At 44.5% G+C, this 27001-nt stretch overlaps 3 protein-coding genes across 10 annotated transcripts in view; 2 read left to right on the forward strand and 1 right to left on the reverse strand.

The window, feature by feature from the left end:
• Nucleotides 1–10421, forward strand: part of atp8a2 (ATPase phospholipid transporting 8A2) — a 48535-nt gene extending 38114 nt beyond the window's left edge. For all 6 annotated transcript variants that reach the window (XM_070986536.1, XM_070986539.1, XM_070986537.1 and 3 more), the window contains 6 exons: nucleotides 426–482; nucleotides 3314–3421; nucleotides 5260–5348; nucleotides 5546–5650; nucleotides 8075–8166; nucleotides 8894–10421. In XM_070986536.1, the coding sequence (XP_070842637.1) occupies nucleotides 426–482; nucleotides 3314–3421; nucleotides 5260–5348; nucleotides 5546–5650; nucleotides 8075–8166; nucleotides 8894–8988 (546 nt within the window). In that variant the 3' untranslated portion in view covers nucleotides 8989–10421. The remainder of the gene's footprint in view (nucleotides 1–425; nucleotides 483–3313; nucleotides 3422–5259; nucleotides 5349–5545; nucleotides 5651–8074; nucleotides 8167–8893) is intronic.
• A 1837-nt stretch (nucleotides 10422–12258) lies between these two features.
• Nucleotides 12259–18967, reverse strand: LOC139347061 (protein shisa-2). The gene is made up of 2 exons (XM_070986507.1): nucleotides 18189–18967; nucleotides 12259–13336 (listed from the first exon to the last, which is right to left on the reverse strand). Exons 1-2 carry the CDS (start codon nucleotides 18490–18492, stop codon nucleotides 12765–12767), a joined length of 876 nt encoding a protein of 291 aa, XP_070842608.1. The 5' UTR covers nucleotides 18493–18967; the 3' UTR covers nucleotides 12259–12764.
• A 1166-nt stretch (nucleotides 18968–20133) lies between these two features.
• Nucleotides 20134–25533, forward strand: spice1 (spindle and centriole associated protein 1). Of its 3 annotated transcripts, none has more exons than XM_070986504.1 (18): nucleotides 20134–20293; nucleotides 20498–20593; nucleotides 20806–20853; nucleotides 21057–21197; nucleotides 21382–21484; nucleotides 21700–21818; nucleotides 22002–22081; nucleotides 22219–22361; nucleotides 22523–22648; nucleotides 22769–23043; nucleotides 23309–23440; nucleotides 23538–23664; nucleotides 23750–23863; nucleotides 23949–24382; nucleotides 24509–24695; nucleotides 24786–24864; nucleotides 25225–25288; nucleotides 25377–25533. In XM_070986504.1, the coding sequence occupies exons 2-18, from the start codon at nucleotides 20498–20500 to the stop codon at nucleotides 25434–25436; spliced, it is 2328 nt and encodes a 775-aa protein (XP_070842605.1). In that variant the 5' UTR covers nucleotides 20134–20293; the 3' UTR covers nucleotides 25437–25533. The 3 variants fall into 3 exon arrangements, with proteins under 3 accessions (XP_070842605.1, XP_070842607.1, XP_070842606.1); XM_070986506.1 differs by having other exon boundaries at nucleotides 23768–23863; nucleotides 25377–25532; XM_070986505.1 differs by having other exon boundaries at nucleotides 25380–25512.
• Nucleotides 25534–27001: the final 1468 nt, after the last annotated feature.

Genomic DNA, 27001 nt, shown 5'->3' on the forward strand with positions numbered 1-27001 from the left:
TATATTTATGTCTGTGTCTTTTGGCATGCAGATTTGTCCTTTTTTCGAATATGCACAGTGTTTATTTACACACCAGCACTGTGCTGTTTCCTGAGCCGTTATGAGTCTCCAGTCAATCTAGTCTCGTCTAGCCAGTCTGTCTCCTCTCCACACTCATCCATCTCTCCTCTCTGCTCACGTCTCCATCTCACACTCTCGATATCCTTTTACTCCCTACAGTCTCATGTGAATGTCAGTGGTGTTTATTTGTTGTGTTATGTGTGTGTGGACTGCAGGGGGGCTGTGGGGATCCTGAGTATTTTAACAGACATTGCTGAGTTTACTATATAACATTAATGTTTATTATCTCCACAGTCGCCAGCAAGCTAATCCTGTTTCTCTGTTTTTTTATTTGCCCTCCCTCTCCTGTGTGTGTGTCTGTGTAGTATGTGGTAGTTACAGTATGTCTGAAAGCTGGAATGGAGACCACCGCCTGGACCAGGGTAGGAACAGCAACACACTCTAATATGATATACCACATGTGCTGTATTTTACTCAACCGTTGATAAATAGATGGGGGGGTGCTCTGTGAGAATTTCAGTATGAGGGTTTCACATTACCTGGTCTAAATGCTTCATAGTCAGGAAAGACACAGGAAAAAGACATGGCTTACCTTGATCTTGTGGTGGAGGTTTGAAGTTACAACTACTGTTGCTTGCACCAGTGCACTCTTCTTAGTTCACATGTGGCTTCAATTTTTTCCATTGCTTGTGTTCAATATTTCAAACTTATCCACTTGCTTAAAAAAACCTCCTCAACTCAATTTGGAGTTTTGTTGTAAACAAACAAAAGTTATGTTTACATTCAGTGTTAGTCACTAAAATGCTTTGTGTGTATCCTCAAGATCTAACAAACATGTCGAGTGTAGTTCCTTATGAAACATTTGCAAAGCCAGCTTTTTTAAAAGTATTTTAAAGGTCCATACTTTTATTTTGGGAGTCTACGAGAAGATGTTAACGTGCTTTAATGTTCAAAAAACCATTTCCATTGTCCATTGCTGCAGCACCTCTATTCACCCTGAGTCTGAAACGCTCCATTTTAGTGCCTGTCTCTTTAAGCCCCCCTCTCAAAGAGTCCAGTCTGCCCTGATCGGTCAGCACTCCAATGCCTGAACAGGCACCACTCACCATGTTTCCGTATCACCTCTGCAGGTGTTTTTACAACCACGGCCATGTTGGGGCCATAGCTAAGGGTGGCGACTGTATAGTCGTAACTAGTGATAATTTCTTTAATGAAAACTATGACAAAATAAGTTCATCAACAACCTTTTTTTTTATAACTTGTACCAGACGAAGACGAGACAGCACCGATGTCATTGACACTAACTGTGACTATATCAACATGCAGTTATGCTGATGGTAATAGACAAGACTAAAATGTAGTTTAAAAAATAAAAACTTTGCCAAAATCTCTCTTCAGAGATGTTTTTTTCAGTGTCATGTCCTGTGCTACACTAGAACAGCATAATGAGGACTCAGTGATGTATTTTGGCAAGCATTTGGTGACATAAAAACTGTTTATTTGTCCTTCACGTTACCATCGAAATGAATGTGATGTGATTTGGCATCAAACTGAATCTTAATGTTTTCCTTAAATTGATACCATCAGACCATGAGACCAGACACTTTGTGCAAAGCGGCATTCTTAATCATTCAGCCTGTGTTTTCATCAGATAATGAGGAGATAAAATCTTATGTGGAGTAAGTTTGACTGAAATGACAAGAAAGTATTGGTTTTGGCTGGACCAGATTGACTGAAATGTAGTATAATAAATTAAAAAAAGACTAAAACGCTTTTCTTTGACTAAGATAAGACTAAATGCCCAGACTTTTCTTTTACTAAAACTTCACTAAACAAAAAACAGGACGAGGTCGACTAAAAATTCTAAAATCTAAGACCGCCATTTGACACAAGACTAAAAAATAAAAGTGAGACTTTGTGGATTTGAAAAAGTGGATTTGTAATCAAAAAAGATGTAGAAATCTCACTTTCTACACTTTCTACAGTATCCCGGCACATTTCAGCATATCTTGGTGTCACTCAAGACCAACACACTCATAGAAAACTCCACAGGGAACCTTAAAGTGTTGGATTTATTTTAAGAGGTGAAAGTTGCAAAGGACAAATGAACGTCATCGTTGCTCAAAGCACAGCGAAGGAGAAAAACAGATCAGGAAACGGTGAGATTACCATCTGTTAGAAGAAAAGTACTCACAGTAACATAAGAGAAATCAGCAGATCCCCTCCTCCTCCCGTTCACTGTTCTATTTGAGCCATGAGAAATGTACTTTTACACTCCTCTATGTGGTTACTGTCAACTGTTACTGTTGATATTAGATAGGCTACTGATGAATAATGAATGTCAGGGCATACATCCAGGACAAACATCAAGGATACAGACACTACAATGTCATGGTTATATATTGACATTGCCAGTATTAAAAGAACATCTTGCTGGAAACCAGTAAAATCACTTTTTAAATGTTAATTTGTATGTAGCACTCGTCTTTTCGAATGCTAACCAAGACTACACAGTTAGTGAGTACAGTAACAGTGAGTAAAATTGCCTGTGATTTGTCCCAGACCATCAACAGGCAGCATGGGTTAAAAGCACTGACACCCCCGACACTAGTAATGTTAGCATGTATGAAAATCCTGCTGTTTTTATATAAATATATATGCCAGATGTCTGACGAAGGTGCAGAAACTCATAGTGTGAGATGACTGCGGTTTATACAGACAAAACCTGAACAGCTGTACATGAGCTTTGCCTCAGTAAATACTGTAAAACAGTTAACAACATTGTTTTTTAAGCAAGGAAATATCTGAACAATGAGTAATTAAACAAAACTAAGAATCCGACCGAGTATTTGGTTTGTACTTTTTTGTACTGGAGCAAAATTTGATGGAGCTCGGGGCGTGACGGCGACATGATTTGGCTGCTTTCTACTGTTGGAGAGGGAGAGAGAGATTGGCAAGATGCACAGAAGGGCGCTGACACTTTTGGCCGTTCAGCTGTCCACACAACAGCCTGGCAGTAATGAAGCAGGGTCCCACTGGAATTCACACAGTGTCCCCTTACAGCAGATCACAGAGAGCAGGATGAAGACAGGGGAAGGAGGAAGGGAAAGGTTGTGTATATTCGGATGGGCTGTATGTAAACTATTCGACCTCATGCTGTCTCTATTTTCTGTCTCTTAATCTCCATCCTCTCCTCTCTTTGGCTTTTCTTTGCCCTCCTCCTCCTTTCTGTCTCTCTTTCTCTCTGTTGTAGTTTTCCCACCTGGCGGTATGGGGAAGCATGGTCCTGTGGATGGTCTTCTTCGCTGTCTACTCCGCCATCTGGCCCACCATCCCCATCGCCCCTGACATGCTGGGCCAGGCAAGTCCCTCTCCATAAACATGTGTCAGTCATTTCAGTAACAGGGGGTGAAGGGGGTTAAAATAGCCCTTCCCTCTACATCTCTTTTCTGTAACCTCCATCACCTGCCCCTCCCTTGTTCTTGGTTGCCAGTACATGGCGCCTATGGGACACCTCTTGGGTGTTCCACGTCGGCACTGCTGGAGCCCCGGGGGAGATTTATGCCCCACCAGCCCCTCTCACCAGGCTTCCTGCACCTGCTGCATGTCACCCGAGCCCCGCTCTTTTACAGCCCTCCGTGGAGGTGTTGATTCAAGAGGGTGGGCTGCTGCTGATGGTGATGAGGGTCCAGTGGGGGTGAGGAGAGTGTGCGTGGAGACCCCTTGATTGGGAGACTCATTTTAGAGTTTGCACATCAGGGGGGGGTGAGAAGAGTTGCCCCATTGAGTGTGTCGGGTCTTTGGAGGAGAAGGGAACAGGGCTCTCTAAACTCCCCTCAGCCCATTAATTCAATTTGTGTCAGAAATCAGGAATGCGGTCAAATATCTGCAGCTGCTCTGTCTAACTGGGGAATGGTCAGAGACACTAAACCACCACCCCCCAACTCTCCGTCATCCCCCCTAACTACCCTATTACCTCTCTTATTTCCCCTGCTCCCGCTATCTATATTTCCATCTGTCCATGGGGTATGGGATGGAAAAGAGTCGTGTATTTCTGCTCAGAGTAACTGGGTGTGTGTACGTTTGTGCATATGAGAATTTATGTGCTATATGTGTCCAGCTATGTGTGATTTGTGGTGATTATAAAGTGGTGCATATCAACAGTCTGTTTCTATGGATATAACAAATCAGAGAAAATCATTTAGCATGCCTCTGTCCTCGGAGTGTTTAAAGACAGTGTGATATAATGTGTGTCCACTGCTGTAAAAATGAACTGTGTTCCTCTGCGTGTAGGTGTTTGTCACATACAGAAAGATATAGAGGACACATGAGTCCAGTTGGATCATCAGTGACTTGGTTGCAATCCCAGCTGCAACAGAAGATGTTTCCTAATGGTTTTTCGATTAATTTTTCCCCCTGTTGCCTCTCCCTCTGGGAACCAAATTGTCTCTATATCTGTGGATACAAACGCAGGACACAGGAAACACATGATACGGGCAGTAAAGTAATGGAAGTTAAGTGTTTGTAACTATTGACTTAAAGGTTCACGCCTAGAGACAAAGACTTAGGTTTGTGAAACCCCGCAGAGCTCTTGCAGATAAGCAAAGAGGAGATATTGGGTAATAAAGGGAAAATGGAGGGATTTACAGTAACAGGCGAGGACAAGCAGCAGAACACACAGTCAGTAAAAGAAGTTGTGAAAGAGTAAGATTGGAGGGCGCCAGAGGAGAAAGAGATGAGTAGGAGTAAGAGGCAAGGAGACAGACTGACTGACAATCTCAGACAGTGGTTAGATTCAAGATTAATCCCTGGAGACGGATGGAGAATGAGGGTCAAAGGTCAATGAGGCTGGCTGCAGCTGGACTGCAGAGACAGGTATGGGGGGGTCTGTGGTTACTCACTGGCATTTTTATCTTTTATCATCACAGAATCATTGTGTTTCAGCTGTGGGAACACTGTTAAATCCAGTTTGTGGTGTAGATACAGGGTGTGAGAAAGCCGTTAAGTATTTTTGGCTAACAGCTCTGGCTAGCTCAGATTTTTTTATGCTGTGAAAAGCTTTCTATGTGCTGTGTCTCACATTTCTCTCTGCCTTTTCCGCATGCGTTTCTCTGCGCTCGTTGCGGAGAAAAATGACTTAATACTCAATTTGAATTAATATACGGAGAAATAAATGGAGCCTGTGTGTTGTCATTGCAGGCTGGCAAGGTGATGCAGTGCTGGCACTTCTGGCTGGGCCTGGTCCTGGTGCCTACTGCGTGTTTACTCAAAGACTTCGCTTGGACTGCGTAAGTAGAACACATTTAATATAAATACATGGGAAATCCATACAGAGACTATTTAACTTAACCCAAGCGTTTACATAACCCATATTGAGTCTGTGTCAACACTTACGCACACTTCATATTATGAATCACATATGTCTGCAAAGTAAAACACTCTGATGCCCCTTCATGAGCCTGATGATCTTATTTCTGCTTTGCAGCACACGTCGCACTGTGAGAAAGTCTCTTCTAGAGGAGGTGCAGGAGTTGGAGGCTCGGGCCGTTGACCCAGGGGCAGCTGTTCTTAGGGATGCCAGCGGGCGCAGGTATCTACTGTACAGTGTGCAAAGCATCATGGGATATCATCTCCATTCATTCATCCAATTCATTTATTTTAAGACTTGTGTAGGGTTATTGAAATAGTGTGACTGCATACAGTCCTCAAGAATAACACATTATTGTTCATATTACTGTCTGCAGATTCAGTGTAAAACTCTACATACCGTGGGTAATATACTCAGGGGCCACTTTATTAGGTGCACCTGGAAAATTTACTGCAATCACATCAGCCATAAATTAGATAATAATGTTCAGTCCGGTTCAACACCACCATGAACCACAATCTCAATAATAAACGTATTGTTGAATTAACTGAAACTGGCCCCTTCAAGCTTTGTAAAGGAAGAATACGTGGCTGAGCTGTTGTGTTGGATTGCACTGGATCGTACAGGTGTAGCTAATAAAGGGGCCTTTGAGTGTACAGTATGTTTCTGTTTGTATGTTGGCATTTCTAACTCCCCGGTGGCACCGTCCACAGGGCCGAAGCCAAGGCTGAGGTCCCGCTGTAGCGCCAGAGCTGTCACATGCTCACAGAGGTAGTTTCTGGGTTTGCACTGTCCCACTGTGTGAACTGTGACCTCAAATGACCTGTGTGGTCCACTGCAGGCTGCTTTTGGAGTGACCCTCTCTTCCTCATTTTCCATTAACTGAGTTCACACATCTCTGTTTATCTGTTCATCACTCATTCCCCTTTGTCCTCAGTATCATTTTTATATTTTATTTCTCTCCTTATGTGCCTTTTTTTTCCATTTCTTCATCTCTGGATTGCTTCATAGGTGGACCAATTTGAACTGCTGTACAGACCTGGTGTGTCTTCTGGTTTTGTCTTTAGTGCTCTTGCTGTGATTTAGCTGTGTGTACGGTGTCACTAGAGCTGTGTTAGAAAGGACTGCATGGTTTAGTTTTGGGGAAAATTATTAGGAGGCTATAGATGCAGTATGTACTTAAGATTGTAGAGGTTCAGCTATTCACTAGCAGTTGGTGGAAAGTAACAAAGTATATTTACTCAAGTACTGTATTCAAGTTCCACGCAGGGCCCCGTCCTGGACTGACCTTACTTTAAACCCAGGACAGGATTCTGGAGCCCTCTCCATTTAGAATAAGAGAAGTGGGCAAAGAAGCAATGGAGCAAAATGGAAAGGAGCACATCTGTGTTTGTAGTTCCTGGGGAGGTCCTGGGGTAGGCATGGGAAAGGGGGTGGAAAGGTAGAGTACAGGAGTGTCTCGAGGGAAGAGTTCAAACGAGGCACATCCTTGGGCCTTTTCGAATTAGAGGATAGCCAGAAGAAACATTAGAGAAGGAGAGAGGACAACTTGAGTCGTACTGATGCATGAGCCTTTCATGTATTTGTCCAGCCACCACTTAGTCTTTTATCATTCAGTCAGCACTCTCATCTATCTAACAGACATCATTTTTTTTGGCCAAAGACTTCTTGAGCAAACTTCAGAGCCCCTCAGTTTTTTTCTTTTTTTTTTTATTTTGACAAAAACTCTAGTGAAGGTTCCCAACAGTCACATACAGTATTAAGAATTTCCTAACTGCCTGGTCCAAATTTTAACCTTGGGACGGCTGGCTCTGGTCCAAAACTAGTCCTTGATCATCATAAGAGCCAGGGAAACCCCTCTTTTGTGATGGTGCATCGGAAGACAAATGTATTCTTTCAAAGAGAATTGGCTAAAAACTTTCTGCCGCAATCGGCAAGACAAGTGTCCCTGCATTCATATCCAACACCTTTGCCTAATGACGCAAGTATCAGACTCAACGTGTGTGTGTGTGTGTGTGTGTATGCATTTCTGTGAAATATCTGGAAAGGCCTTAGTTATTTTTGGTCACAGGAGGAGAGGAGCCGTGACGGCGTGTGGTCTCAGAACAGAGGATCTAGTCTTCTTCTTGGAAAGAGGGGGAAGAAGAGGAGAGGAGAGGAGTGGGGAGCTGGGGAATAGTTTACTGTGGATGCCCTGTTACCCTGCAGCCAGTTTATGACTTACTGTTGGTTTGAATTGGATGTCAAAAGCAGTCAGTCTCAAATCCACCTCCTACCAGCTTTCTGGTCTTAAATCCATTTTGTTAACTCATTGATCTGCGTGTTTCTATGTCGGTCCGTGAAGGAGAAAAATACTCTTGGCTTATATCCTGCAGTGTTTTGCTCAAGGACTGCTCAAACGTTAAGAACTGTCTTAAATCACAAGGCTGCCTCAAATCTGTGGGTACTTTATGACGTTATAACTCAGCATGTTTCAAAAACCTGCCACTGCTCATGACTGAAAGCATTAAGAAAATGTATCCCAGTAGCTAGTAATGGTGTTGTGTAATAGTGCGAGTAGTGAAGATTCCCTCTTTAATTTCCAGTAACTGAGTGGTTATGTACTGTCACTGTGGAGTAACTGATCTTTGTCTCCTTTCTCCTCAGTCTAAACGAACGGGCCCATCTGTTGACAAGAGTCTTTAGGAAAACACCTTCAAGCGTAGGACGCTCAAACTCAGTTCAACAGACTGTGTCACGTGAGTGTCCTTTCCAGACACACACACTGTAATGTTATGCAAATCCTGCTTCAATGCAGGCCTTAAAACTAGCACATGATGATGTCCAGTTACTGTCAGTGGTCATCAGTTGCTTCAGTAAGCTGTGAGTGGGAAAGAGAGAATTGTGTCTCTTGTCCTTCTCATTACATGAGGTAAAGTCTTACAAAAACAGATATTTAGCTTCACAATCGAGACATATTCTGCCAATATAAACTAAGGATGAAGACGAAGAGAAGAATAGAGTGTGTTGATCTCTGTTTTCCTTCTTTCTTACAGAGCTCAATTTGTTTCCTTTGTTTGTTTGGGTGCCATTTCAAAAATCTGGCAAACTGTACCGTAAATGGAGAGAGAAAGTAATGCTATTCAGTGTTTCTATCCTACGCAGCCCAGAAACAACAAATTGACAAATTGATTCCCAGTATACTTGGCCAGGAGCACATATCCTGAGTGTTCAGAAAAATAGAAACCCTGTACAAAGTGCCTAGATGGCTAATCCAGTGTAATAGTCCTGTAACTAATACCACCTTTGTGAAACACGATTCAACTTTATGTTAAGTTTTGAGGCAGTGGTTTGTGGCAGAAGCAAAGGTACAGCCTCAAAACGTGAACTGACTCTGCACACAAACAACCAAAGTACTCCGCAGAATGTTTTTGTGTGCTGCACTGCAGTACACCCAACATTCACTCCTCTTGTCTCTCTCTGCAGACGGCTATGCCTTCTCTCAGGAGGAGCACGGCGTGGTGTCCCAATCCCAGGTAGTGCGCTCCTACGACACCACCCGCCAACGCCCCAGCCTCTAGCCCCACCCCTGACCAAGGCTCCGGCTCACCGTAGCAACAGTTGTCGAGGCGACAGTGGAGACAGACTCACTTAACACCCTCATGCCGGGTGACCGACCCCTGCTGTGGCCTTACTTGGAACTATGACCTGGCCCCTCGCTCGGGGCGGGGTCACGGTCAGGCGTGGAGACCGTCGCTGGTGCATGGAGGACTGACTTGAGAGAAGGGGACCAGGCCGACTTTATGGAAAAAACATTCTTCAAACTCACACAAGCTGCACAAGCATGAGCAATCATATCCACGCACAGACATGACAAGTCAAACTCAGAGACTGCTACTCATATCTGTATACCCCACAGACTGGGTTTGCTTCATGCTACTGTGTGTTTATGTGTGTCTGTGTGTGTGTGTGTGTGTGTGTGTGTGTGTGTGTGTGTGTATGTGTGTGTGTGTACACGTGCATTCCAGTGTGTCTATATCTGCCTGTGCATGTACGTCTGCACGCATTGGCGCTGCTGTGTTTGTGTACATGTGTGTCGGCCCGCGTGCGTTAGCTTCCACAGCTCCCTCTCATCTCTCTTGAGGTGGGTTTAGCTAATCTGTCATCACATGCCGACGCGGGACGCTGAGGGGACGTCAAAATAAACACGCACACACACGCACGCACACACACACACATGCGCCGCTGAATTCCTTTTTAAAAGGGAAGGAGGGAAGCAAAAACCAAGGACCGCCGGAGCTCTGCACCCCAGCTACAGGCAAACATCCACCTCTTGTCCCATCACAGCACCAAGCCTCACTGCCAAACACCACAGAGATGCCACTGAGGCAGAACGCTCACGCCAAACTGGACCACCACCCTGCTGCAACCCCTCCTATTCCACTGGGACCTCCTCTGGCTTATCTCTCCCTTCATTTCTTCCTGCCTATCAATTCCATCTGCTAGTCCCTGCAGCCTCACATCTCTCTTTTAAGAATCCACTTTGTTTCCTGATGTTTATGACCGCTCCTGTGTGTCTAGCATCATCAGCTCGCATAGAAGCAGCAAGCCTGGCATTAGAGCTTCCTCCTTCACTTCTGTTGGAATTCCTCTCTTTACTGGACTGTTTCTTTTCTTTTTTTTTTTTATTAAAGTGGACATTAATGTGTATGTGTTTATAATTTTCTTTCTTTTCATTAATGCCTGTTTTTGTACTCATATGTGGAGACGTGTCTTAGAGGGAATATTTTACTTGAACTAGTGCTGATAGGCATCCAAACAGAAGGGATCTGATTGAGACACTCGCCTGGATCATGTGTTTTTCTGGCTCTGGGATTTGTCTGAATGTCGAGTCTATTGTCTGTGTGCTCTATGTTGAGGACACTCTGGTTCAGGAATGCAAGACTGAAAGGGTGGGAGAGGGGGGTTGTCCATCTGAGTCCTAATCATTAAATCTAATCAATCCATGGCCTGACTGCATGTCTCTGTTTCTTGATTGGAAGCTGTACACTCACTTGGCGGAGTTTACATTTTATGCTTAAAATGGATCAAAAAGGCTTGATTTGTACACGATGTATGACATATATTGCCAGAATCAAACCTCTCCCACGCTCCCTCTTTAAACTCAGGAGAGTCAGTGTAGACAGACCATTAGCCGATTAATACACTACCTCCCTCTGCCCCCCCAGCACAACTGGAGATCCCTTTCCCCACCCACCTTCCTGGATGCGGCCCAGCCCAAACTGACTACAGCTGCTTCAGGATGGAGAATCCATTGGGCCATGGCCGAGCAGGAGCCAGAGAGACATTTATGCTTTTCAACTCGTCCCCAGTGACTCCCCAGCGGCCCGCTCCGCTCCGCTTTCCACATTACTGTAGCTGAGTTTCTGAGGAGCCTGCCAAAACTACACCTCCACATTGCTATAGCTTCAAACTGTCCATTGTTGCAGTGTACTGTTCCTCCTCCCTCTGAGTCGGGTGATGTGACAGGTACTCGTTCTGTCCTCTGTGGGTGGTAGAGCTGTCTGTGAATGGGTGTAATTAGTGTTTAAGTATGAGAGTGTTTGTGTTTCAAGAGGATTAAGAATTCGAGACAGCTCTGTGTGCAAAACCCATTCGCCACACATTTGTTTTTTGTTAACCGGGTTTCCAAGTGTGTGTATGTAAATATCACTTATCCAGAGGTGCAGTGGCAACAAAAGAAATCCACCTTTAAAGCACAAAGCATTGCTTGTCATGCGCTTTTTGTCAGTAGAAGGACATAAAATGCTGAAACACGCAAGCTCTCAACACACTGCACTCTGTTTGAAAGTTTATTTTTGTAGAATTCGTATGAAAAATGTCACTCCTGCATGAAATTGGGCCAATTTTCATACGTCATTTTATCGATTATATGGTCACACACAAGCTGCCAACTGTATCTTACAGACATGCTCTGAGCACAGATGAGGTACAGAAAGATGCCGGTTTCAGGACTGTAGGCTGCACACTCAGTGGAGCAGTACATTCCTCAAGTTGCATGTTACTGAGTTACCAGTGACCCAGCTGCACAACAGTACACAGAACAGTGGAAAAAATGCAACCTTAACTCATTTTCTTCTGATTCGCAACCAATAACAGACATTTCTTTGCCCTCCTTAAGTGGAAAATAATGAGTCAAAGCTGCCCTGGAGCTGCCGGTGCCCTCCACTAACGCACTGAACTGTAGGAGTGTTAAATACACACACATGCACACACACCTCTCATGGGAGAGAAGTGAAGGGGCAGCTGGCTGAGTTTTCACTGTATAATTAACTCCGTAATCTTCAGAGAGCTGCCTCTCACTCCTTCTCTGTCACACTCTCACACTTGTCAGGTACATTAACTGCCAGCCTTGCGTGAATATTTAAATTTTCTGGGGGTCTGTGTGTGTTTCCACACAGGGCAGTTGGGGATTTTATGTGTGTGTGTTTTTTCTTTTTGGGTGGCAGGAGGGGGGTTGTATAGTAGGGTGGAGCGTCACAGTCTATGTCCTGTGTTCACTTCATTACATTTTAAATGGTCTACAGGGAGATTGTGACTGCCTTTCACATCACGCCACCTGCATTTCCCATTACACACAGTTCACTCACAATTACTCATACGACCACATCCCTCCTCACTTCACACCAGCTCACACACATACAGTACAAACATGCTTTCTTTCTTCATACTTTCAACGCAAACATATACCGCATTGTATAAACCACTCACAACAATTCACAAGTGCAGATGTGCACATGGCATAAACACAGCATGTGGTCATAGTTGTTTTGTTTTTTTTGTTTTTTTTTGGTTGAATATCCATTTTCCATACAGTTCACTGCTGTAAATCATCCAGTCATCGCTCATTCCAGCACATACAAGCCAAAAAAAATCTTTTCCTCATACTCACATACACATGCATGCAAACACAGACACATGCACAGTTTATTTGAGCTGTGGGCTGCAGTGAGCTGTGCATTATCACCCATCTGGGCTGTTTAACCCTCCAAAATGCAGTTTTGTCTTTGCATCAAGACAGAAACTTGTTTATGCATCAATCTTACCCCCATCACAGGCTGAGCTTAGCTCATTTAAACTTGCCAAGCAGTAGATCATATGACACACACTAAACAGACACACACAATAGCAGGGCAGGTCCTGCTGCCTCAATGGCTTTATGAGTCCTTCATGTGAGTCTGACTCCCTGCCTTTCTTTATCCACTCTGTCAGCATCCCCCCAAAAGGTCTCTGGTGCAGCCCTCACAGGTTAAACTTCACAACAAAGCAGCAGAGTGGTCTGCATGTTGACCCCTCATCACACAGTCACAGGAGGGTATTTCTGGTCACTGGTGACACTGGACCCACCGGTGGGAGGAGGGCAGGGGGACTGGAGGGGTCTGTATCCACCCTGAGTGGCATCCAGGAAGGCTGGGGTAGGGGACACAGGGTGGGCGTAGCCGATGTACTGCGGGTGCAGAAACTGTCCCTGGTGAGGCATGATTTGCGTGGCCTGCTGGCAGTTGAGCACAGAGAAGTTAGTGGGCATGTTGACGAAGACGCTGGCATCAGGGGGCAGGCAGCAGGAGGCCTGAGCCCGCATGAGGGGAGGAGGAGCGGGGCGGGGTGCGGCTGGCGGGGCGGAGGAGCTAGATGAGGTGGCCGTGCTGGACTGGCGGGATGATGAACCTCTAGAGGTCCCTGCACTGGCCATCATAGGGATGGTTTCCAAGAGGCGACCACTGCCTGCCCCGCTTCCTGTCGCACCTCCTGATGACAGTTCCTGTTTGGGCCGGAGGCAGCGGCAGCAGCACACAGCAACCACAGAGCCCACCAAGATGAAAGCCACAAACACTGAGCCCACGATCAGGAACGGCACATAGATGGGCACTACAGAGAGAGAAGACAGACACATGCTTATTAAAAGAAACTGCAATCAGACCTGTTTCTGTTCTCTTCTAACATGAACATTAAACTTCAGAAAGCAATGCCGCCTCACACTCGCACATCTTGCCTCTCTTCGCAGGCAACGCTCCTGCATGTGAGTGGAGATTGGAGGAGACAGTGAAACAAAAGACTGAGCAGAGTGTTTGGACTTGCGTAGAAGAATGAGAGGTACACTGGGATCGGGTCCCCGGGGAGTCCCAGGCTCTCATTAGCAGTTATTAACTTTGTTTTGATCTGTTTTAATCCTCAGCACCCTGCTGTGTCCCCAGACTCCTCGACCCTGCAGACCTGTGTGTGTGTGTGTGTGTGTGTGTGTGTGTGTGTGTGTGTGTGTGTGTGTGTGTGTGTGTGTGTGTGTGTGTGTGTGTGTGTGTGTGTGTGTGTGTGTGTGTGTGTGTGTTGCATGGGTGACATTCTTAAGGCCGACTGCCAGCAGATATTTGTGACCCTTCTTTTTTCTTCAGCTATTTATGACCAACCCTTTGAAAATAAGTTACTCAAGTTGAACTACAGTACTTGGCTTCGGCTTAAAGAAGGGTATTAAAGTTGACTGATTTAATGTAGCTGAATGGGAGTTTATTCAGCCCTTTAAATCAAAGGAGTAAGCCAATTCCTTCTCACTGACCTTTACTTTCTTTTCGTTTAAAACAGCAAATCAGACTGGAAAGAAAGCGCTTGTGTAACTCTCACAATCCCACCAATCAGAGGGTCATTTGGTGGGTCAAATAGCAGAGGCATTATTAAACAAACAGGTAAAAAAAAAAAAAATCCTGACAGTTTTATGTGTGAAGATCTCAGCTCCAGTGAGCAGGAGAAGCTCCAACAACAACTTTGAAACATGATCAACTTTTTTTTAAAACAGTTTTTGTTCTAACAGCACCTTTTCGGCTAAATAATGAAGGCTCAGAGCGAATGTTTTTGGCAGAAACAGGGTGACAGGCGAGATGAGGTCACTTCTGAGGTGTGTTCCTTAACTTGTCCATTCCCATGCCCACTCACACAAACACCTTGCAAACACAATAAAGGCCATGTTACATTATAAGTGATTAGTTGTGTTTTATTGTTCCCGCAGGGTGTAGTTATTTTCCGCTTTGAATGTGCCCATGTGTTATGAGGTGTAACTGTATGCCAAATAGAGAGAGGTGGCAACTGGCTCCAGTTTCCTTTTGTGTCTTTGAAATACATCCACTCGGCCTTGAGAAACTTTTCAAAATGTTGATCAAAAGTAGCAGGGTATTAAAACGGATTAGTGCGTGAAACCTGTTAAGAGCTGGAGGACATTCGTTAGCTGTGGCGGTAAGTCCAAGTGACACATGACACAGACCAGCGACAGCAGAGGCCAAGACACGGTGACATGAAACACGTTGGGACCTTTCCCTTTGACAAGGAGCGGTGTCAACTTCAGAGGCTAATGCACCTCACAACTACGCACCTTCCTGTAAACAGGTTTTAACAGGAACTCTGTTATGGCAACACATATATAAGTTACAAGCGCAGAAATGTCCCAGGGAGCCTTTGACTGCCCTACTTTCCTGCACTTATATGGCCTCCACCTCAACATCTCTGCTCCCACTCCCTTTTTCTGCATGGATGATGAGGATTAGTAACTGCAAAAACTTTCGTCTTGTGTTACTTCATCCCTATTTTCACTGCAGAGCTTCTTTCCAAAACACTGTACTGTAAATCAGTGATGGAGGGGGAAAAAAGGCACCTCTGAAAGTTGGTGGGAGTAATACTCAGATCCTTTTCTAAAGTACAAATACCATTACAGCAACCTTAAAGTGCTTCATTACAAGTAAAAGTCCTGCTTAAGGGAAAGTACAGAATTATTATCAGTAAAATGTACTTAAAGTATCAAAAGTAAAGCAAGTCATTAGGCAGAAATCCATACCTTTGACTGATACATAATTATATATCACATCATTTGACCCTTGATCATGCATCAACATGTAAGCAGCATTTGCTGTTGCTCCGGGTGGAGCTAGTTTTAACCAGTTTATATTCTGTTAGGTAAATCAGTCCAGTGGCTCTCAATGCAAGGGTTGGGCCCCGTCCCAAAGGTCACAAGATAAATTTGGGAGGTCTCAAAGGGGGCTGGACAGAAGAAACGAGCCTTTGAGTATCTGAGAGGCTGTAGCTGCTCAGGTAAAATGTTTTGTTGAGCTAAATGCTAATCTCAGCATGCTAATATGCTCCCAATGGCAATGCTAAGTTGTTTAGCAGGTAGCCTATAATGTTTACAGTGTTTTGATTCAGTGTGTTAACATGCTAACATTTGCTACTTAGCACCACAGCTACAACTGAGGCTGGTGTGAATGTCTCCTGTTTAACTTTTAACTAGCCAAGTGTTGGACAAATCAATTACAATTTATTCTGAGGGGGTTGTGAATGTAAAAAATCACGGAAATCCAGCAAATAGCTAATGTCAAGACATTTCACTCAAAATCACAACTTGGGCCAAAACCACCACACCTGCAGGTGGCGCTAGAGGACAAGCCAGGGGATAATTTTGATTCATCCTCTGGGGAACATGAACTAAATGTCATGGACACCCAGCAGTTGTTGAGATATTTCAATCTAGATTATTTCAATCTGACTGACCGACACTGCCATCCACAGAGCCACACAGCTAGCATGGCTCAAAACTCATTTCTTTGGACTTTTAATCTTCTTTTTTTTTTTTAGGAAATGTTGAAAACTTTTACCTCTTTTGGCCTCAAACAGTTATTTAAATGAATCATCTATCTTTAGGGACCAGTTACCAACTCATAAATATCTGAAACATGACAAATAGTTCAATCTTCTGATTTTGACATGTAATTGACTCACATCAACAGTAAAAAACAAAAACAAAAAAAACTGTAATCAAGCAAAACATACAACATTTCCGTCTGAATTGTGATGAATTACAAGTATAAAGTAGCCTGGAAAGTAAAGTACAAATACCTCACCGCTGTACTTAAACAAAGTGCTTGAATAAATGTTCATATTCACTTTGTACCACTGAATCAAATCAATCAAAAGCTGTTTTTACTTGTCAAATTCAGGATCTAACTGTCTGCTATTTAGAAACTGGACTTTATGTCTTTATCTCTTGCTATGTGTGACTTTCTCATCGTGAGCACATGCTTCTTGAAACCCTCCTATTGTTCCCTGTCACCCCTCCACACCTGTTGCTGCAGTTGAGCTGAGGCAGCCATGCCGCAGTAACTGCAGCCCCCTCCCTTAAGCTCTTGTTTTGGGCACAGTCTTTGTGGCTGTGCTGGCTGGACTCTCCCTCGTCTCCAGCGACTATCCCACGGGCATTCTCCTGTTCCTAAATACCATATGTTCCTTCATGTTGAGCGCATTAATAATTTCCTGCCTGTTATCCATTGACGTTACAGTGTGTATCTTTCCCTGGATGATTAATAGGCTGCAAGCATAAGAAAAATGAGCAAAATGCACACACTGAAATAGCCCTCAAATGAAAAAAAAAAAAAGCTGCTTTTCTTTAAGTTATTTTGGCTGGGGGCCACTGAATGAAATGTATATACCTCTTCCTGCAGTGATAAGGCATGATTGTCTTAGCAAATGACAGATTATAGCTGGAGGTCCAAAAGAGGGCATGATATCCTCCAGGGATGCATGATGTCAGCCCGTGTCGCCTTTTTCTCTGTTGTCCAACATTTGCTCTATTTTTCTGGAGTGCTCTCATCTACTTGTTGATCTTTTATCAAAGATAGTCTCAAGGGTCTTTATGGTAGTGTAATTTATAGAAATGTAAGCACTGATGAATGGGAAGCCAGACGTTTGTCTTGTCCATAAGTATATAAATACTGGATATATTTTGCTTCAAGTTTTGGCAATGATGCCTCTCTTAAATGCAGCTTCTTCTGTGAATGAGTATGAGTGTCCTGTTAGGAGCAGGTCAGAATCCCCTGAAAGCCCACAGAGTTACTGGGGGGGTTGACGATGGGAAAGGAGCTCCACGAGCCTGAAAGGAAATGACACATAACGCGATTTGTGTGTTTTTTTTAATGAGCAGAGCTGTCAGCGCCTTTGGTGAGCCACTGTCCAAGATCCGGTCAAGTCCAAACTTGATCCCCGTGGGGACAGCGTGATCTGAGCTCGGCCCCCTCTTGCACTGTTACAGGCCAGAACAAACACAGCTATTTATAAGCGCAGCACGGCACAGTTTGCCATTTGTGAGTGCAGTTAACTTTTTTTGAGGAGTCTGCCGCTGTCTCCTGTGCAGCTGTCGTTGCCAACCGGAGCAGGCAGCAGATGAACCTCTCAACGTGGAGACAATGTGAGACTGTTGGGTTTATGAGAGGAAGCCGAAACCTATAACATGTCTGCAATTTACAGTCAAATTGAAGCCATCCTGTACACGCGCCTTGGGCAAGGCATCAAGGCGCATGGCAGTTATTTGTATTAATAAGCTACTTTCAGCTCAGATCATTTGGAATATACCTAATAACAAATTGCTGAGACCAGCAACACTGACCAGTACTGAAGCAACAGGTCTGCTCGTTTTCCTACGTTCTTGCAGGCTTTTATTGCGACAGCCCCTGTACCCCAAAACGACATCCAACAAAAATCAGGACCCCAGAATCACTAATTATCTTTTATCTTTATTTTGTATAAACCATTCTTGTATGGAATTCTTTTTTTTTTTCATTGGTTTTGTTCTCTCTTGTAGTTATAACATGTTTTTTCTTTCAAACCATTCACAATGATGACTGGTATGGTAACCGGCGTGGACAATATTTGTGGTGAAGGTGTTGAAACCGCGAAAGTTATAGGCTTATACCTGCACCGGAGTCCTTGCTCTCCTTGCTCTCTGCTCCGGGATCCTGAGTCTGCCGGTCGTTATCGCAGCTCCCCTGATCCAGCCGTGCGTCCGTGCTGGAGCAGCAGTAGCGCAGCTCGCATTTCCCGCAGCAGATGATCGCGTCCTCGCCGTCTATCTTCTCCGGGCATTGAAACCCTTCTTTCCACGCTCCCTGGGAGTCGTGCCAGCCGTGGCAATACTCCCCGCTGGCTTTCACGTCGATGATTACCAGGAGCAGAGTCACAATCACGGTGACATACATCGGGAAACCTCCTCCCCACATCCTCGGCCAGGTGGCCCGCGACCGCACGACGGCGCACTGAAGGAGACAGAGAGGCTTTCACTCCCCGTGTCTACCTCACCTGGTGATGGGGGTGATGCGGTGGATAGGTGCGATACAGGGAGCGGAGGGGATGAAGTAAGGGAGTAACACGCCACTTAGAAGCTGTCATTTGTCAGAGGAATCCCGTGCGTAATTCAGATCCAACGTCTCCAAAAGCGACTCCGCAGTGTGGGCGATTATCCAAGAGTTGCACAAACCAAAACACAAGTACTGAAAGCAAATCTGTCACAGAAATTCGAGTGCGTTAAGCTTTAAGATACTCCAGCTGTAAACCTCCAGAGCTCCTGCTAAATCCAAGACTAAATGATCTCCTCTGGCACAGAGGCGAGGCTGTTCATGTCTCCAGACTCTTCAAATGTCTTCCCACAGGGATGCAGAGAAGCCAACTGTTGTACGCTGATCCATGCTGCTGTCCTTCCTGAGAGCCCTCGCCATCAGCCCCGTGCGTAAAGATACCTTTTCAAACTTTTGTGGCTTGGTCCGCATTGTTGGGCGTCAGAAGTCAGCCACCCAAGTCTGGGTCAGTCTCGCCCGATTGAACTAGAGCGCGCAGAGTCTATCCTACTTCGCGTCAGAGTGAGAGGGGCGTGTGAAGAGGCAGATGCAAACACACATCCCCCTTAACACAGAATAAACCGAAGGAACTTCCAAGTGTCAAGTTGCAAAGAGTTCAATACAGTTTCCGCTTGAAACTTTTTAAATAATGTCCTAACTGAGAATAAAAAGCACACATTAAAACTTTATGGAGACCATTTTTTGGGACAGTACCAACTGGAAAATAATATATCCAAATAAATCCAAATCCAAATTATTGAATATATAGAAAATCCAAAAAAATAGATATATTTTCCAGTATCATCCAGATCAGAGGTCAAGGGTTTTTTCTACTTTAATAGTCACTTAACCGTGCTTTTATTTCACTTCCCGTCTGATACTACAGCTTTTCTCATCACTCCTTAACAGAGATTTGCTTGGAGCAATTTTCCAAATTCAGTTCAACTTTTCATGGTGAAAAGCAGCTGAGAGTTTTGGCTGTTTGGCGTCCTTCCCCCGCCAGCAGGGATTTAAATGGTGACAGCGCCATCTAGTGGAGCCGCCAGATTCTTGCTCATTTACAAACACCTGGCAAAACCTATAGATAAACAGGATAAGAGCAGACAGATGTCTTTTGCTCAAATGTATATTTACTCAAGTTCTACAAACTGTTTAACTGCAAACTCGGGTACTTTTATTTCATCTGCGTATTTCCATCTATGTTACTTAATAAATCTATTGCAAAATCAGTTGTAGGAAAATATACTTTTTAGTTCACAACATTACATTACAACAGCTATGCTAACTTCATACTAGCTTTACAAGATTGCAAGATTTTATGTATAAAACCTACAATTTTAATATGAACTGTACTTAAGTACCCACTTTGGAGTTACTGTACTTGAACTGAATATTTAGCTTTGGTGCTACTGGATAAGCTAACAAATTCTACGCATTGCTATAGGTGAAGCTATACAGCCTCCATGCTCCTCTGTACTTCATTTCCCATCATGCTCCGCCGTGAAGCGGTGTCCGTAGCAACGGCACAGGAAGTGGCGCGCAACTGTTGAAAAACTGTCACACAACAAACTGAAGACTGGACAGACTGAAGAGTTAGCAAACCGCTGAGCTGTGCTAGCACATTTAAAGTTATATACAACCTGAAGCGCTCTTTTAAACAACTAAAAGTGGCTTCGTAGCACAAACCGTAAGTGTTATTTTAGTATTTGGGTAGCAACAAATAGCTAACGCTGCTGGGTTCTGGTGGTCCACTAACACTTAAGCTAACCTCAGTTACATTTTCTGCTGCGTTGAGCTAACTAAAGTGTTTACGCTACATGTGCAAACTACAGGTTAAAACAAAATATCTCTAAAGCCATCGGACGACTCTTTTCATATTGTCTGTGTATAGATGTCGTTTGTGAGAGTGGGGCGTCCACAACAACACACCAAAGGGAAAAGGCCTGTTCGGCCCAAGAAGGCAGCTGCTCCCAAAAGAGAGTGGGTGGTGAGTACTGACTGCACTTCACCTGTGGGAAAGTATGAGGACCACTCACTGACAGCAGCTTTGTCGTGTACTTGTTTTTTGGGGTACATTCTTAAGACAGTCACGTTTATAGTGCATCTGATGTGGTAATTTATCTGTTAGACTGTTTTTCTGAAATGAAGAAAATATTATATTTTAACAATAGTAATACATCTCTCCCTTGTTGGTTTCAGAACACTGTCAATGACCTATCTGTGCACAAGCCGACACCTGCAGAGCTGGTAAGGTGTTTGATGGTGCCCGTGTTCACTGGTGCTTTGTTATTGTGATGTGTATAACAGAGAAGCAATGCTTACTCTTCTGTCTCACGCTGTGCATTACGATAGCACTTGAACATCATTTGAGTGAGTCCAAAGGCCTGAAGCAATTAGAACAGTTGTTTCCAGCCTGTGTTTGCTTTTCTGATTGTTTGCTTCTGCTTCAGAGCCATCGGCATGAGATTCACAAATCCCACAACAAGGCCGCAGCTCAGTGGGAGCTGAGAGAGAAAGCCCTAAAACGCCGTTTCAGGCACCCTGGGAGCCCTGCGCCTCTCGACCACGCCAGCCTCAGCATCATCAGGGAGGTGTGTGTGACGATGATTTTCATGCTCATTTTAGTGTCTTCTTTGCATGCTGCTTTTTTTTAGTGCTTTGGAAGAAGTTTGATTTTTAAGTAAATAAATAAATCTGGTTAGGAGTTTGTCACAGGGCCTTTGATGGTGATGATGACGATGATGACGATGATGATGGTGTGTGGTACTGCTGCAGGTGTTCTCTGACCAGCTGCTGCTACAAGATGTGCTTGCCCGCTCTGACAGAGCCATGGCTGTGGTCAAGGACTTGTTTGGAGATGCGCCACGCAGGCAGACTGGTAGAAAGCTTCTCATTCACTCTGTCATAGCTATAGATACAGAAATGCAGTGCTAAATGAGTAAAACGTAGAAAATTACAGATTGTTCACCTGTTCCCTGCTTGTAGACATATATTTTCTGTTAATTAGTAAACTTGTATTTCTCTTTATTATTTGTTGCTGAGATTTTAAGGCTTGTTTTTGGTTGCATACAGTGTGTTGGTGTGTTTCTGCAGGGCACCCCAGTGTGACGATGGCTCCAAACTGTGACTCTGACTCAGCACTGCCTGTGCTCCAGAGACCAGATCCTCCAACTCAGCTGTCACTGCTCAGCCAGTCTATGATGGACCAACAGGTTTGTGAGTCAAAGTAATGTTATTCATTTGTGGTTTGTTTGTTAATGTTTTTACCAGCTTTCATCCATTTTTGTCTCAGTTTTTTCTTAATAATATATTTTTTTGCCTTCTGGTTTGCTTTGTTGCATTAAAGATTTTGGTTTGTGTTAATGTGTTTGCATGTGTAAAATGGTTCTTTTCAGGCTCTTAATGAAGTAGAAGCTTCAGAAGCAGACTACAGTGAAGACGACGCCTGTCCTACTGACTATCATGTAATCCAAAGGTAATAAAGCCTGCAAAATAGACAGTTTGTGCGCTTTGTTAGGAGAGAAATACCACACCTTAAGCTCTTACTGATTGCTACTGAAGTTTCAGACCCTGCTGATACCACTACATAGCTTGTGATACTTTTCTTTGAAGGGCCAATCTACGAAAAATGAAGGCAAAGTCTCGGGGGAGATTGATACAGCGACAGGAAGTCCACCGTCCAAATCGTGATGTGGCAGACAGAGATAATGTCCCTGTAACCCCCTGCCCATCAGGCAGAGCACCAGACCAAACAGGTAACATGTACCCAATCATGATACTATCACGTCAGCAAACTCTATTTGTTGCTATTGTTGTGATTGACAAACCCTAAGCAGCAGAAATGACATACTGTGCATTTAATCAGATGTGAAGACCTTTTCCCACATTATAAACTCATCCCACTTTTCCGTTTCAGCTCTCAATGCCACAGTGGCTGTCAAGCGTATTCGGTCCAGACAAAGTCAGTCAGAGGAAGGCAAGGAAGAACCTTCAGTCCTGGTTTCTCAGGTCCTGAACCCCGAGCTGCCTCTCAGCCAGTCAGGTAATAGCAGAAATGTGTCTCTTTATAATGTTGTTTGAAAGTGTCATCATCAACAGCCTAATCCTGCAATAAACAGAAGAAATGAGGGGTACCTTTTTTGTGTCTGGTTGTGTTTTTCAGGCGGGATCAGTAATCGTACCAGCAGGGCCAGGAAGTGTATTTCTCAGAATTCAGAGCTGAATGGCTCCTCTGTTGCCTCTCTCAGTGGGGACCAGTCCAGTCTGGGCCTGCTGCAGGCCATGTTGGCTCAGGTGGAGGCAGATTTGGATACTCTGATTCCTGACACTGAACCAGCTTCAGCACAGAGTCCAAAACAGCACAGAAAACAGGGCCTCACTGGATTCTCTGTGGGCTTGGTTTCCACTCTGGGACGTTTAGTGCACCTCCTCAAACAGGTACAGTAATTGATTAAATAAGTCTTTATCAACTGCTGTTACAGCTGCATTTGCATGCAACAGTTACATACATTTGGAAACATTAAAAGCAGACTGGGTTTGCATTGTGATGAACTGCCTAACTCAAGTTTCAGTTACATCTAAACTAAGACAGCATGCTTTGTAAAATGTTCAGCAGTAATATAGAATATGAGATTTGTAGTAAGAGCTACAATCACTGCTATTGTCCCTTTAGGGCTAATTAATAGAGTTTAACCGTCCTTAGAAGGAAGAGGAAGCTTACAAAGAGGCTCAGCAGAGGAGAAGACTGGAGGAGGAGCTGAGCGAGCAGCGTGGGCTTATTGATGCTCTCACTGCTGAGACGATGGCTCTGAGAGAAGAAGCCTCCACCCTGCAGGTAAGACAGAGCTGACCACATGTTCTGAAACCAGTTTGTCGTCCAGATTCAGACTGTGCTGATAAATCCTGCGTCTTTTGTTTTTGGTTCCTCTCAGGCCAGGTTACAGCAGCAGACAGCAGAGGTGGAGCAGAAGCTGGACACGGTGGTGTTGGCAATGGGGGGACTTGGATTACTGGAGGCACACATTGAACCGAACCAAGGCTCCGATGTCAAAGCTGCAGGTTCATACTGTGCGTGTGTCTGTGTCTGTACATGATTGTGTGTATAGAAAATAGTGTATAATTTGTCTTTACGTGTTGTAAACAGTTTGTCAGTCTGCACCAGTTGCTGAGCGAGATCCTGAACGCCGCCAAGCCTCTGTTTCTCCTGCTGTGTTGCTCTCACCCCCTCGACAGAGAGACAACTTGCAACAAGTTCCTGGTAACTACCTGGTTAGTTATCTAATTTCAGCCGTATGGTCTCATGTCGTCTTACGCAGTCTGCTGCTTCCCCACCTCTCCTTCAGTGACTCACCCTGTACGGCTGCACCAGGAGCTTCCTCATGTAGATATCTTGCCTTCCCGTGAGGATGTCCAGGCCCACAGCTCAGCCTCCAGCCTCACCAGCCTTCCTCTCACCAGCCTGCCCTCCACTTCCTATTTATCGCTGACGTCTGACCCTCTCGGCTCACAGCTCTCTCCTGAGGCCATGCTGGCCGAGATCGCTCAGCTGAGTAGACAGAACGACCTGATTAAGGCCCGGCTTAGCCAGGCTAAGGGCTTTGAGTCAGGGGTAAGAGGATCGCCTACCAGCAGCAATGGGCAGCGAAGGTGGAGCTCCGGCAGCACAGGAAGAGTCACGCCCCAAAGCGCTGGAGAGGGGAGGACGTCAGTTTGCAGCAGCACAGGGAGAAGCAGTCGGCATGTCAAGGCTGCTGAAGGAGAGCCGACGACTGATCAGGTGTGATTGAATCTCTCAAAGTGAATCCCCACATTAGTTTATAAGGACGGGAGATTTCTTTGCATCTTCTACCAAATCCACATCAATCTTCCTCCATAGATTTATCAGTTTTCTCTGTTTGCTCAGGCAACATCACCAAACGCCCTCCCCTTGAGCAGTGTAGAACAGCGCCTCCTGGAGCTGAACAGACAGAGTGCAGCAGCGAGGGGTCGACTGCTGGAGCTCATCGAGCAGCAGAAGCAAAATGTTTCAGCCAGAGTTTCTCCCTCTGAGTCCCCCATCCCTCCTTCTGCCTTCAGCCCGCATTCAGCAGGTATGGTGGCTCAACCTGACACATCCCTGTCCACCTGTGCAAAGAACTGTTAAGAAAAATTAAAAAATAATTGTATCGTATTATTCTCAGGAGGAAGAGGAAGTCCAGAGGTGTCCATGCTGCTGCCTGCACAGGAGCTCCAGTCACACACTGGTGGTGGTGAGAGACAGTGAGTAGCTCTTTCAGATGAGAGGGATGATGTCCCAAGAAGATGCGTCAATGTCCCACATCACTTTGTGGTTCTTGATAGTAAAGTGGAAAGACAGGTGATATAATTTGGTATCAAGCATAGAGCATACCTAATATCACGTTCAATGATTTCTGGGCACAGAAGTTTATATTTTATTTAGCTTTGAATGAGAAAAACTACAAAATGTTTGATGCAGGAATGAAATCTTAAAAATGTGCTGTAAGATTGACTTGAATTCCCCGTTGACTTATTTAATTCATCTCCTAAAGCTCGCTCACAATGACAGCACAGGACTGGCTGTTTTGATGCTATGCATTATGCGTTACGGTTATTTTTCAGATATGCTGGTTCAGAAGCGTCTTCTCACAGTCTTGGAGGAGAAACGAGGGATGGCCAAACAAAGGTACACGCACAAAGTATGGATTACATGGAAATACTCAGGTTTCACCTCTGGGATCTAAAACCTGGCAACAACTTTTCCTCTTCCACAGCAGATGGAGAGACGGAGGGAGCGAGAGGGCTGGTTCGCCCTGTCCGCTCATGTGAGATGACAAGAAGAGGACTCGACCGGAGGACTTTTAAAACCTGTTTATTTTATCGATGTGTTTTTAAAAGGCTGAATTAAATGCAGATTTTTTTTTTATCATGAACTTTGTTGTGTTTTTTGTCTTCACTGTTTTGACTGAGTTTGAGTTTTTCTCTCTGGCTGTACGCCTCAACCTGTGTACGTTCATATTGTGCTCATATGTATCGTGCAATCTCGTGTGTGCAGTTGCCTCCTCAAAAAGCTCGTATGAGCGTCTGACTGGTGCTCTGCCCCACTTCACGTTTTAAACTTCATCTCCATGAAATCCTGCTTTAAGGTCCTAACTCGGCGTGGTCAGACTGCCTGTCTTCTTGCTTCTGTGCCTGCGGTTTGCTGAAGTTATGGCCTGTTTTTCCAAGTCTTTGATGGATGCTTGATATCGCTTCGTTTCGGTGTGTTTGTGTTTGATTCGTGTTTTTCAAAGGGAGACGGGAATTGCGTGACAGTAAGTCATGAGGAAAAAGGAGCAGGAGTGAGAGCAGAGGAGTAAAAGAGGAGTTATCCTCTCCTCTGTGGTTTCCACTAAAGTATGGCCTCTTGTGGCTATTTATGGTACACAAAGATACTAAAAATGCGCATGCACACAAACATTTGTTTTTCTTCTTTTCTCTGACTCTCATATCTGAAGGCTTTGTTTATCTTGGTCTCTGTGGCCCGTGTTGGTATTTGCCTACCCCAACAATCATTTCTCTTTTTCTGACACTTGTTTTTTCTGTAAAAATTCATACAAACAATTTAACTGATTTACTGGCCCATGTACATATGATACATATATATATATACTGCTTTCTGTCTTTCTTCTGTACACACACATACTTGCTTACACGTTGTCTCTTTCTAGTTTTCACTTTGCTGTGAGCTGGCAGCATCATGGCCGACCTGCAGGACTCTGAGTGTCCAAAACAACCACCATGGGTGTCTGTGGAGGAGGCGTTGCAGCCATGATGGCTGATTTCTGCTCATGGTAATGACAGCAGCAGCAGCAGCATGTTATGTCCTTTACTTCTTGTTCATGTTGCTCCTCATTTCTAACTTCACTCCGGTGCATTTGTCTTTACATTCATGTCATGTGATCTGGGTTTTGTGTGTGTGTGCGGGAGAAATTGGTGCACCGCAGTTCAGAGTCAGCAGATGGCAACCTGGAGTCATTCATCAGCGAGAAACAGCAGTGAGTGAAATCTGAAAATGACTTTTAATGGGTTTAAGCCAGTGTTTCTCAATTCCGGTCCTTGGGCCCCACTGCCCTGCATGTTTTAGACGTTTCCTGCTCCAACACATCTGATTCAAATGAGTGGCTCGTTATCAGGCCACTGCAGAGCTTGATGACGAGCTGATCATTTGAATCAGGTGTGGTGGAGGAGGGAAGGGTTAGGGTAGTAATGGTAGGGTAGTGTAATTAATTAATCACTTGAATGGCTTACTGGGACACTTTATGGACCTGAGCCATGATTAATCAATGTTACTAGTAACACCTGTGCAAAGTCAGAAAGTCTGCTGGAAAAACGTCTGTTGGGGTGATTTTGCATGTTA

The sequence above is a fragment of the Chaetodon trifascialis genome, chromosome 18 (genome assembly GCF_039877785.1).
Source record: "Chaetodon trifascialis isolate fChaTrf1 chromosome 18, fChaTrf1.hap1, whole genome shotgun sequence".
In the NCBI taxonomy this organism is placed as follows: Eukaryota; Metazoa; Chordata; class Actinopteri; order Chaetodontiformes; family Chaetodontidae; genus Chaetodon; species Chaetodon trifascialis.

Coding starts and splice junctions, on each gene's coding strand:
- spice1 (XM_070986504.1), top strand. CDS start 20,498: ATGTCGTTTGTGAGAGTGGGGCGTCCACAACAACACACCAAAGGGAAA. Junction 21,485..21,699: donor TGCGCCACGCAGGCAGACTG/GTAGAAAGCTTC, acceptor GTGTTTCTGCAG/GGCACCCCAGTGTGACGATG. Junction 24,865..25,224: donor ACTGGTGGTGGTGAGAGACA/GTGAGTAGCTCT, acceptor GTTATTTTTCAG/ATATGCTGGTTCAGAAGCGT.
- LOC139347061 (XM_070986507.1), bottom strand. CDS start 18,492: ATGTGGGGAGGAGGTTTCCCGATGTATGTCACCGTGATTGTGACTCTG. Junction 13,337..18,188: donor GAGCAAGGACTCCGGTGCAG/GTATAAGCCTAT, acceptor CTCTCTCTGTAG/TGCCCATCTATGTGCCGTTC.